Here is a 12278-nt window from a genome sequence, read left to right on the forward strand (position 1 = left end):
ATTCCTTGTATGAAAATTATTTTAAAATGGGCTATATTTCTCTAGGGATTGTACCCTGTAAATTTTTTATTATAACATATCAATAATAAAAATGCAACATGCTCCTGCTGTCTGTGACACTAAAATCTGGAACAGGGTTTTTAAACATTTTTGCCATGTCCCCATTCAGAAATTCACACATAACTTTATCCAACCCCAAACTTCCAGCAGATTCCACCTGTCTGTCATATTTTCTCCTGCCCCCTTAGCCCCACATGTTTCTACTGCATTGTGGGGAAGCTTGGTCTTGATATTATGTAAACTGTTCATCAAGTCACTGCTAGCCCAATAAATCTGTGAGAAAATGGATTAAACGTGATCATCTTTGGGTACATATAGGTCACTTATAACTTGGATTGGTTAACACTTCATCTATTTCAGGGCGAAGGTTTGATCTGTTACATGCAACAAAAAGAGGTGGTGGTCAGTAGCAGTGGGAGGGAGCAGATTGGGTTGTATTGTTTCAGACTTCCAGTGGAAGAAGCACAATTTTTAATGCTCACCTAGGTAAAACAAAGAAACAGTCAGAAAACTAGTACAGCATGGAGTGTACAGGGTCTGGGATATAAATGTTTTCTCTGATATGCCAGGGTTTTTTTGTTTTGTTTTTTTACATGGAGCAGCATTTAAAAATGGCACCCCTCCACCTGCAGTCTGAGTGATACAGTCCACATTATTACTTCAGGGCCAAGAGCGTGAGGAAAGATGGACATTCCCCACTTTTTGATACAAGGAGGGTTCTTTTATAGTAGCTAAAGTTAAGTACAGGTATTGGTGTTATGGGGCTTAGTTATTAAGCTTTACTTAAACAGCAGGACTGGGCAAAGGTGTTTTGCTGCCTGAGGCAAGGATGAAATGATGCCCCCCTCTCATTCCAGATACAGAAGGCATCTATAATGGCAATTGAATTTTACTTTAAAGTTGCTGGAGGGGAGAGACTGTACTGGGCCATCAAGTGGCAAGCTTTTCTGCCTGCCCTGCCCCACACCCCTGCCTGGGACCCTTAAAAGATGGGGCAAAGGCTTTGCTCTTGTGCGTTCTGACATTTTTGTAAGGGCTGACCTTTGCCTCCAGGCAGTAACATGAATGTATTTGATTCTTAGCCTTTAAAAAAAATGTTAGGTTTTTGTTGTCTTAAATTTTTGTTAGTTGTATATTTCCCCTGCCCCCTTGGATTTTATATCTCTGTGTTAATATTCGTAACCTGCCTTGGAGGCCATTTTTGGCTAAAAGTCAGCAAAGAAATAAACTCTAATGATAAGTTTTAACACTTGAGGATGGGACAGGGTCCTCCATCGTGTCCAAGAGCACCAGACTAGCCTAGGGCCTGCAGGGGAGTTTTTCTCCAACAGTGGAAGGCAACCTCAGGAGAAACAACAGGGGATGCTGCTGCTGCCCTCCCAGCGCCCATTGCCTGGGGCAGGTATCCTACTCTACCTGATGGTAGGGCTGGAATCAATCAAAGAGTAGCGAACTGCTGCGTGCAAAGATTAATTTTAAAAAGCTGCAGGGGCTCAAGCCCCTGAAAGCCACTTCCTCTTGGTCTGGAAACAGAATGACATAGGCATGCATATTTCCAGGCATGAGAGCACATGTATAGTTAAATGAATATTTAGTTTATAAAGCCCAGATAAAGGCATATCTACTTGTGAAAGCTGCTTGATGCAGAGCGTGTGTCTAAAGTCTTGATTCGTTAATATTATTTTCCTCACACGGTCCGAGCGCCGACATTTCATGCAAGTTCTGGGGCTCAGGCCGGATTTAAATCGAGCCGTAGGGCGCTAAGCTTAATGGGAAGGCAAAACTCTTTGAAGGCGGCTAGCAATCACAGCGGAGGACAGTCATAATCATTAGCAAGACGCAGGGAGGTTAAGTTGCTGTTTCAGGGCTGTGGCGACCGCTAACAAGGGTGGCTCCTCAAAGGCTAGGCGTGGGAGAAGGAAGAAACCGGGTCTCCTTTCACGCGGAAACGTTCCCTCAGAGTCTTCTCCAGGGCTCAGAACGGTCGCGGATGTGAAGCGCTTGCTCTGCTGGAGAGGCACCTGGCGCGGGGCGCTTCTCCAGCAGACGTAGTAAGGAGCGAGTCCTTTGGAAGGATGTTGTTACCCGTGAGGTGGAGTGCGGAGCGTGAAGCTGAGGGCAGGCTTATAAAGCTGAGCAGGCTTTCAGAGGCGGGGAGAGGGGCAGGAGAAAGAGGGAGGCGGTGACCTCGGAAAGAATAAGGTGGGAGAGCGCTGTACAAACAGCGCGGACTTCAGTTCCCCATCCCACTTACCCACCGTAATCTTGAGGCAGAGTATAAACGGCGCAATTCGTTGAGGCGAGTCCTCCCCTTTTCTTTTGTCCGCTGCGCGCCGCAGCCCGGGCGGCGAAAACCATGCAGAGGTCGCCGCTGGAGAAGGCGAACGTCTTCTCCAAACTTTTCTTCAGGTGAGTGGCCACCGCCTGAGCGGGCACGTGCTGCCGGTGGGGTGGGCGAGAGGAAAGAAGAGCTCGCAACGGCGAACTAGAGGGGAATCGACGGAGATGCTGATAAGCGTTCAAGCGGAAAGCTAGGGCGCCAGTATCTCTGGGGCCGCGCGCCTGCCCACAGTGGGTGGGAGTTTGCGCCTTCTCATCGGCTCCTTCCCACAGTCACAGAACCGTCGGGACAGCGCGCCTCAGGGCAGCTTCCCGGTTTCCTCGGGGCGAGTCATCGTTAATTACCTTTATTATTGTTGTTGTTCCTAACTTTCCTCCCGTCAAAGCAAGAAGTGGTTAATGACTGGACTGAAGCGGAGAGGTTGGCATGCAGGGCTATCTCCTATCTCCTCCTGCTTAGCAGGCAGGGAAGCACAGCGAGAATTTCTGCTTGGCAAATACCATCGCGCTGCCTGATATGCCAGTAATTAGTCTTGATAACAGTTGGGAAAGGGAAATAAGGGTTTGTTCCAGGAGGAGCCCCGCCGCCCGCCGCCCGCCGCCCGCCGCCTTCCTTCTTTATGCCTTTCTTATTGCTGAGCGCTCCTTTGTAACGCCCTCCCTAGGACTGCAGGTGCAAGGCTCATACATTTTGACGTGAAGTCATATAAAACAGTTTAGAACAGAACGGATCGTCATCCGAGTAACCTTTGGCAGGTAGACTACTTTTTGCTCATTTGCGGGATCTGTTTGTTACGCATTCTGGGACAAGACATGAGAGAGATAATTCTGAGGACGTGTCGCCCTCGAAAGTAGGGATTTGCCTGGTAACTCTGTCCTGACTCTCCTAGCATTGGATGCAGCAAACAGCTTCAAACTCTCAGGTGCAAGGCTCATAGATGTCGATCCTAAGTATAAATGCTTGAAAATAGAAATGGACTGCCTTCAAGTCGATTCCGATTTACCGCAAGCCTGCGAATAGGGTTTTCATGGTAAGCGGTATTCATTGCCTTCCTCTGAGGCTGAGGCAGTGACTGGCCCAAGGTCACCCAGTGAGCTTCATGGCTGTGTGGGGATTCGAACCCTGGTCTCCCAGGTCCTGGTCCAGCACCCTAACCAGTATGCCACACTGGCTCTCTTATAAATGCTTACCAAAAAAAAAAAAAGCTGCCACTGAGTTCAGCAGGGACTTATGCCAAACAAAGTGCCCACCGGTTGCTTGCAGCCTGATCCCACACTATTACATTACATTGTAATAATTAACACTACAATCCTACCCATGTAAGTCCTATTGAATTCAGTACCTAGTCCCAAGTAAGGATTGCATCCTAAATGTATTATTTATTTAGTATGTTTACAATCCATCTTTATTCTTGTCATGGAGCTCAAGTCCCACATACATGAGGTTCCTGCCTGATCTCCTATCCCACCACTGACCAGATCAAAACCTGCTTAGCTTCACTAAGATGGTACCATTATGTGCACTCAGATCATGGCCATGAATCTTATGTGATCCTTAGGGAGAGTTCCCTGATTCTGTCCTCCACATTTTTTGTTTGCTTTAAAGCCAAAACACACTGGGCAGATGACATCTGATGCAGAGGAGAGGCTACTTGACTCTTTTTCCTCCATGTTATGGAAAATGAAATACATATGTGTCCTGCTGTCATAATACTAGAACTGTGGTCATCCAAGGAAATCGCTTTGCACTTGACAGTCAATTCAGGACAGACAAAAAGGAGAAGCAGTCTGCACCACTGTTCTTCAATCTTGAGTTCCCAGATGTTGTCTCATTACAACTCCCATCAACCCCAGGCAGCTTAGAGTTGTAGTCTAACAATGTCTGGGGATTCAACATTCAAAAACAGTGCTCTACACAACACATAATTAATATAAGGAATTTGCTGCCACAAGGTGTGATGGCCACTTGTTTAGATGGCTTTTAAATGGGACATGGTAGATCCAAGGAGGATAAGTATATCCGTGGCTATTAGTAATGATGGCTACACGCTATCTCCAGGTTCAGAGGCAGTATATCGTGAAATACTAGTTTCTGAGTAGCAACAGTGAAGAAGGGTTATTCGAGAATGCTGGTGGGCTTCTGAAAGGCATCCAGTTAGTGTCTCTGGCAAGCAGAATGCTGGACTAGATGGACCTCTCATTTGATGCAACTGGGCCTCCTCCAGTTGTTTTTCAGCTGAAAATTGCCCTTCTTAGGCATCTTTTTTTTTCAACTGAGTGTGTATGGAGGGGGAGTTGGTGAAGAGTGGGAAAATGGTCCTTTGGTTCATTTTGATCTGTTGACATATTGAATAGTTGGACTGTCCATAATATGCCAGCTGAAAAGGTTGCCACTCTAAGTACCTAAATAATGCTAAGGTACAGGATGTGACTTAAGGGCACATTTGTATGATAACAATCTTTTATTAACTGAAAACAACTATCATCCTCAGGTCTGTACTCACACAGTGGATATTAGAATAATTACTCCACACATAAACATGTATTGCAAGAAAGAGGAAAAAATCAGTCTGTGTACCTCTATTTAATGAATCACCATGACTTTATGGACATAGGAGTGACTGATATGCTTTAGGACAGGGGTAGAAAATATGGCGTCCTCCAGATATTGTTGGACTGCAGCTCCCATGAGCCTCAACCAACATAGCCAATGGTCAAGGATGATAGCAGGGCCCTAGACCCTAGAAGAGCTGTAGTGGTTCAGACCATGTTTGCCATGAATTCTTAGTGCCCAAGGACAAAAACAGGGAGTAGGTGATAGTTTTATATAGGACTAAGGCTGCATTTGCATTAGGGTATGCTAGGCATTGTGCATGTATAAAAGAAATAACGTGGGGATTCTGTATCTCCTATTGAAAAGGGTTTTTCCCCCACAGAGGCAAACTCTCTACAAAGATTCTGCCCCCTTCCCATGTCACAAGAAGTTATACAAGGGCTCAAGTGTTTACTGATTAATTGGTTAGCTCAAGGACCTTTTGGGGCTAGTGAAAGTGCCATGGGTGCCAGTCACAAAATGGCTACTGTGGGGGTGTAGCATAACACAAAATGCCTGCCATATCTAAGAGAGCAGAAAAAGAGACAGGATCAAAAAACTGTGTGGAAATGTTGCCCAGTAGCCCCTATCAATGGAAAAAGGCACCTACATCAGCCATTGCTCACTCACAGAGAGAAGCTATTTGCACCTCTCCTCTATACAGAACAGATGGGAGGGCAGATGTTGTTGTTATCATCTGCCCTTCACCAGGAAGTCCAAACTGTGGCATCTAGTGAAATGTGGCATTTTTAAAGGGGCATGTTCAATATAGAAGAGGCCAAGCCAGTTTGTACAGGAAATGAGCAGGAAGGATAATTATTGAGATCTTTCAGGCACCACAGGAGATACTGGTGGACATATTTGCATCTGCAGGCAGCGCACCATGTTAATGACCCCTGGGTTAGTTAATCCATTCAAAACATTTTGTTTGGTTAAAAAAATAATCTAAAATCAAATAAAGTACTACTACTACTGCTGCTGCTACTACGACGACTACTACTATGACTACTACTACTACTGGGGTGGATCAAAAGGTGGTGTTGCATGAGTGAAAGATACTTCTGCATACACAAGGGAGGGAGCCCCTGATGTTCAGCAATTCCCCCTTCATGTTGTCATCCCGCATCCTGTTCTGGTTCAGAGGATTGCCTAACAATCAGGAGCAGATTTTCAGGAGATGGCAGTAGATGGAGATAGGAGGAGATGGAAAGTCCTGTTCCATGAATGGAGCTCTGTAGAAGTTAGGATCCAAGCCATTGTTTTCCTCCAGTACAAGTGCATACAGATTGATTGATTGATTGATTGATTGATTGAACTCATAATTTCCCATCAATTACCAGCCCTAGTTCATACCTTACCATACCTGCCTTAGAATTATGAGTTTAAGCATTTAATCCTATGGCACTTGCTTGGAAGTAAACACCACTGAGTAATGGGACTTGCTTTGAATATAAATGCATAGAAATGGACTACGAGAAACTTTTCTCCTTTCATCCTCAAAGCAGAAAGCCAAATATCAAATGTCATTTCTTCAAAAACGCACATCCCAATACCTTAAAGAGCAAGTGTTGTTGAAAGTCAGGTATCCAAAATCTGACATGAATTATTTGTTTTTTTGTTGGCAGGCTATCCCATCTTTTTGGATTTTTGTTTTGTTTTTTTAGTATGCTACCAATTAACAATAACATGCAAACATTAAGATAATATAAACAGTAAAGTCACATAATAAACATTACACTGCAGGACATCAAAACCGCACGTGTGTGAACAGATTGTTTTCATATACACACTTTTTCCATTCTAAAAATAGCAAACTGATGTAAAATGCACTAAATTATCCTCCAGTTCAATCTCTTTAATAGTCCTTTGCAATTTTGGTGGATAACATTGGCCCCAAGTAGTATTTGAAGCCACATTTTTTACTTTGTATCCTTGATTAACCACTTTAACATGCTAAGATTGGACGAAAGAGAACTCTAGCCAGACTTCCATTCTCTGTTCAACCTTTCTTGTTGACATTAAACAAGATTTATGTTCCCAATCACCAATGGGCTATGGGTTTAGGCTGGATACAACCAGTCTGATGTATGAGAGGCCAGCTCTGGCTGCAAAAGAAATAACAGATCTGTTAACTAGAGTATCTCTTTCTATATTACAAGTCCTACTATAGTAATATTTCAATTAACAAATCTTTCAGGAAAGAAGCTCCTTTTAACAAAGCCTTTTTTTGGGTGTGGAAGGCACGGGAGTGCACACAAATTGTGCCATTTGTTCTTGTCCACAATTTTCTCTAAACTCCATTGATTGATCCACAGGAAGTTAGATGTACTTAACCCATTTAAATCAATGGGATGTCAATAAGTCATGACTAACATTTCACAATACTAAATGCAACTAACGTATACTCCATCCAGCCCCATTACGTTTACCTTCTACCATGCTACTTGTGTATTTGTACAAAATCAATCACAGACATTTCTTTTTGCCTAAGCTAGGCAAAGACGCAAGTGTTTTAGCTTCTGCTTGTACAATTCCTTCATTCAGTCAAATTTTTCTCCAGTATTGCAAGTGAATTCACTAGTACTTTTATAACTGTATTAATACAGAACCAGAAGAAAATCAATTATTTAAAATTCTTAGAATCTATAACATATTTTAGGGTTCATCCCTGTACAGAACTGAAAAAGAAGCTAAAATTTCAGATTCCAACATAACATTTCTAGGTAGACAGGGCATCCAGTCCTTTAGTAACATTTCCTTTTTCATATTAAAAAAAACTACCTATGTAAATTATGCAACTAAGTGCAACTATGTGTTGCATAATTTACCTATCCCTTTGCCTAGTATAGTTTTGGCTCAGTTCTATGCCTTCTTTGCATCTGCTCACTCTGTTATTCCAGGTGTGTTAGGATGAAGCAACACCCTTGAGCAAGAGTGTTTTGTGTTTTTCTTGTAGTTTCCTCTTTTACAGCCTTTCTGAAACTGTTAAGTTTCTGATAGTAATACTAATTGCAGAAACTATATTTTTGTTAATTATTTTGTTCCAACATACCTAATCATAGGATGTTTGCACAGGCTTAAGGTTCTTTTGCAGTAATACAAATAACTGAAAATATCAGAAACTAGCTTAATGCATTAGTGTTTGCTGTAAGATTACCATGTCAGATAAAATGTATCTATTACTCCGATTAGAAACAAGGCCCACTGGATTAGTACTTCCCCCAACTGGTGCTATTTGCTGAAGATGGTCCCGAACTGCTCAAAGCCTATTTTGCCTCCGTTTTCTCCCAAAAAGGGAACAGTGTGCAACCTTGCATTGGTAGCAATCTCAGTAAGGGGTCGGGATTGCAGTTCAAGATTTATAAGGAGATAGTCAGGAAATACCTAGTTAACCTAAATGAGTTCAAATCTCCAGGGCCTGATGAACTGCATCCCAGAGTATTGAAGGAACTTGCTGGTGTACTCTCGGAACCTCTTGCCATCATCTTTGAGAAATCCTGGAGAACGGGAGAGGTGCCAGAGGACTGGAGATGGGCAAATGTCATCCCACTCTTTAAAAAGGGTAAAAAAGAAGATCTGGGGAATTACAGGCCGGTCAGTCTGACTTCAATACCGGGAAAGATATTAGAACAGATAATAAAAGAGTCCATTGGCAACTATCTAGATGACAATGCTGTGATTAGTAGGAGCCAGCATGGGTTTGTCAAGAAAAAATCCTGTCAAACTAATCTCATCTCTTTTTTGATCGGGTCACTAGCTAGTAGATGGTGGATATGCTGTAGATGTCATCTATCTAGATTTCAGCAAAGCATTTGACAAAGTCCCCCACGACCTTTTGATTAGCAAACTGGTCAAATGCGGACTAGATGGAATACTGTCAGGTGGATTCACAACTGGTTGGAAAACCGTACTCAAAGAGTGGTCGTCGGTGGCTGTGCTTCCGACTGGAAGGAGGTTTCGAGTGGAGTGCCACAGGGTTCTGTCCTGGGGCCGATACTCTTCAACATTTTTATCAATGACTTAGATGATGGGGTGGAGGGAAGCCTTATGAAGTTTGCGGATGATACGAAAGTGGGAGGGATAGCTAACACAATGGAAGACAGGAATAAAATCCAAAGGGACCTGGATAGACTAGAAAATTGGGCTGAAATTAATAAAATGAAATTCAATAAAGACAAATGCAGGATTCTGCATTTAGGCCACAAAAACAAAATGCACGGGTACAGGATGGGAAATACCCAGCTTAGCAGTAGTGCGTGTGAGAAGGACCTTGGAATTGTAGTGGATCGCAAGTTGAACATGACCCAGCAGTGTGATGCTGTGGCAAAAAAGGCAAATGCGGTTTTGGGCTGCATAAACAGAGCTATAGCTTCCAGGTCGAGGGAAGTAATAGTCCCACTATATTCTGCATTAGTCAAGCCTCATCTGGAATACTGCATTCAGTTCTGGGCGCCTCATTTTAAGAAAGATATAGACAAGTTAGAGCGGGTTCAGAAGAGGGCGACGAGGGTGATAGCCGGTATGGAGAACAAGTCTTATGAGGAAAGGTTGAAGGAACTTGGCATGTTCAGTCTGGTGAAGAGAAGGCTGAGGGGTGACATGATTGCACTCTTTAAGTACCTGAAGGGCTGTCACATAGAGGAGGGTACAGATTTGTTCTCTGCTGCCCCAGAGGTAGGACTAGGTCTAATGGTTTTAAGTTGCAGGAGCATAGATTCAGATTGGACATTAGAAGGAACTTCTTGACAGTAAGGGCAGTTCGGCAATGGAACCGACTGCCTAGGGAGGTGGTGGGATCCCCCTCGCTGGATGTCTTCAAGCAGAGGCTGGACAGCTATCTGCGGGAGATGCTCTAGCTGTGGATTTCCTGCTGTGAGCAGGGAGTTGGACTCGATGGCCTACAAGGCCCCTTCCAACTCTATGATTCTATGATTCTATGATACCAGTCAAGTGCTGATGTAAAGAGGCAGGGCTGGAGTGAGTATGGGTAATAACAGCAGTGAAAAAGTAGAATCAGTAATGTCACTGCTATGTGGTGCTTTGTACAACCCTGAACCAGCTTCAGTCAGATAAAATAGAGGAGAATTATATGGATGTTTTGCCCAGTGACAGCTACTACATATTAGAAATGTCAGGCTGTTAATGTATTTGTAAAGGACTTGTAAAGTGCCAATCTTGGTACACAGAAACATGATGAGGGTCATTCAGGAGCTGCTCAAAACAAATGTGCCAAAATTTGTAAGTAGGATACAAATAACAATATTTCCAGTGACGAACATTTTGATCATCGTTATGGTTCTCACCTACCTGAAGATAATGAAATTATTTGCTTGAAGATCTGTGGACAGAATTCTGTGCTTATAGGTACACAAGCATATGCATAATTTTCACTAAAACCAAATGTGATTTTTTTTGATATTTTGAAACATCAGCCATCTGAAGTTGCCATATATGGAGTTGGACCACTGGTTCATCTAAACCAGTCTTCCCCAACCTTGAGTCTTCAGATGTTATTGGACCACAGTCCCTATCATTTATAACCACTGGACATTGTTACTAAGGATCATGAGGACTGCAGTCCAACAACATCTGTGGACCCAAGGTTGGGAAAGACTGATCTAAACCAACTGGGAAAGGATGATCTAAACCAGTGTCATATTGGCATTGGCTCCCCATGGCATCTGGTGGAGGTCCTTCCAAGCCCTGCTACCTGCAGTCCTTAAACTGGAAATACCAGGGATTTTGAACCCAGGACCAATATACTTGCAAAGCATGTGCCCTACCACTGAGCTCTGGGTCCTCATTTTTTGTTACTAAGAGGAAATAATGACAGAAAACAAACAAGGATGTAAACAAAGGATGCAATTATTTTAAAAGCTACTTTAGCTCTGAAAGACAACTATTGATCTAAAATATTTGTTGTTAGAAATGATATTTTATGTAGATGATTAGATAAGCAGAGGTGTGGCATTCTACCAGAAGGATTGGGGCTTTCCTTTAGAATACAGTGCCAAAAATGGCAACTACTTGCAAGTAAAAAGATGCATACTCAAAGTTAAATGCTGTGAAACTGTCATTGAAATTTATGGGATGTTGTTCCTCTACCTTGGTTAGCATGTTTTATGCTGGGAGATCAAATGGATAGAATAATATTTTGTAATAGCCATCACTTTTAGCCTATGAAATCAGGAGTTTCTTGCTGCAACTTGGTTTCTTCATTGCTACAGGTAAATAAATATTTGCCTAGAGAGAGATAAATGTTTACAAAACCATGTATTTTAGATTCACTAGACACTAACCAAAACAAAAGAAACATAAGTACTTTCTAGGCTTTCAGTTGAATAACTCTTGTTAAGTTCAGTTTGTTAGGGTCAGGGCTGGTGCCAGGCATGCCAAGGACCTTGAGCCCCAGCACATGCACACATTTACGCCCCACCTACTTACCTTGCCTTGTGCTTCCCTTCTGCGATCCGCAGCAGGATCGCTGCTGCAGATCACAGGGAGGGAGCTTCTGAGCCGCCAGCCTGTTCCCTCACTCCACCTGCCTCTCTGCCCTGTCTTTTGCGTGTGCATCCCTGCCATCAGTCAAGATGGTGGCAGGAGCATCAGCCCCTTAAGGAAACCTTGGCCATCATCTTGGTTAATGGCAACCCTGTGCACGCTGTGTGCACAGCCACAAAAGACAGGAGAGAGGGGTAGGTGGAGTAAGGGAACAGATGGGCGGCTCGGAAGCTCCCTCCCTGAGATCCATGACAGCGATCCTGCTGTGGATTGTGGAAAGGGAGCACTACTCTCCTACCCTATTGAGGGGCCCTTCGGGCCCCTGTAGCGCCAGGCGCCCTCGGCCAGGGCCTGACCTGGCCTCTCTTTGGCACCAGCCCTGGTTAGGTGTTGGAGTTCAAACTGAACACTGATTATTCCTTCATAAAAACATATTGTGTTATTTTAACTAAATGTCTTCATTATCAAATTACACTTGACAGCAGGCACAACCATTGAGTGAGGGGGAGAGAAAGACAGAGAGAGAAAGAGAACACAAATGATGCACATTTGCATTTATTCTAGCACTTTTTCACTGGCTTATTGGTGAAAGGATTTGCCTATACCACTGTTTATTTTGATATTAAATTTAATAACCATGATATAACACCACATTAGTTTTGAGAATCTCAAGGAAACTAGTGCTAAAGAAAGAGTAAGGATACTGACAGTCAGAATGTAGAATAACAGTTTCTGTTCTCCTAAATAGAAATAGTTCTGTGTTGTATCATTTTCATAGAATCCT

At 43.2% G+C, this 12278-nt stretch overlaps 1 protein-coding gene across 1 annotated transcript in view; it reads left to right on the forward strand.

Annotated features, from left to right (window-relative positions):
* The first annotated feature begins 2235 nt into the window (after window positions 1-2235).
* CFTR (CF transmembrane conductance regulator) overlaps window positions 2236-12278 on the forward strand; it is a 145848-nt gene continuing 135805 nt past the window's right edge. The window contains exon 1 of the mRNA XM_061640065.1: window positions 2236-2469. Coding sequence (XP_061496049.1) covers window positions 2417-2469 — 53 coding nt within the window. The 5' untranslated portion in view covers window positions 2236-2416. The remainder of the gene's footprint in view (window positions 2470-12278) is intronic.

The sequence above is a fragment of the Rhineura floridana genome, chromosome 8 (genome assembly GCF_030035675.1).
Source record: "Rhineura floridana isolate rRhiFlo1 chromosome 8, rRhiFlo1.hap2, whole genome shotgun sequence".
In the NCBI taxonomy this organism is placed as follows: domain Eukaryota; kingdom Metazoa; phylum Chordata; class Lepidosauria; order Squamata; family Rhineuridae; genus Rhineura; species Rhineura floridana.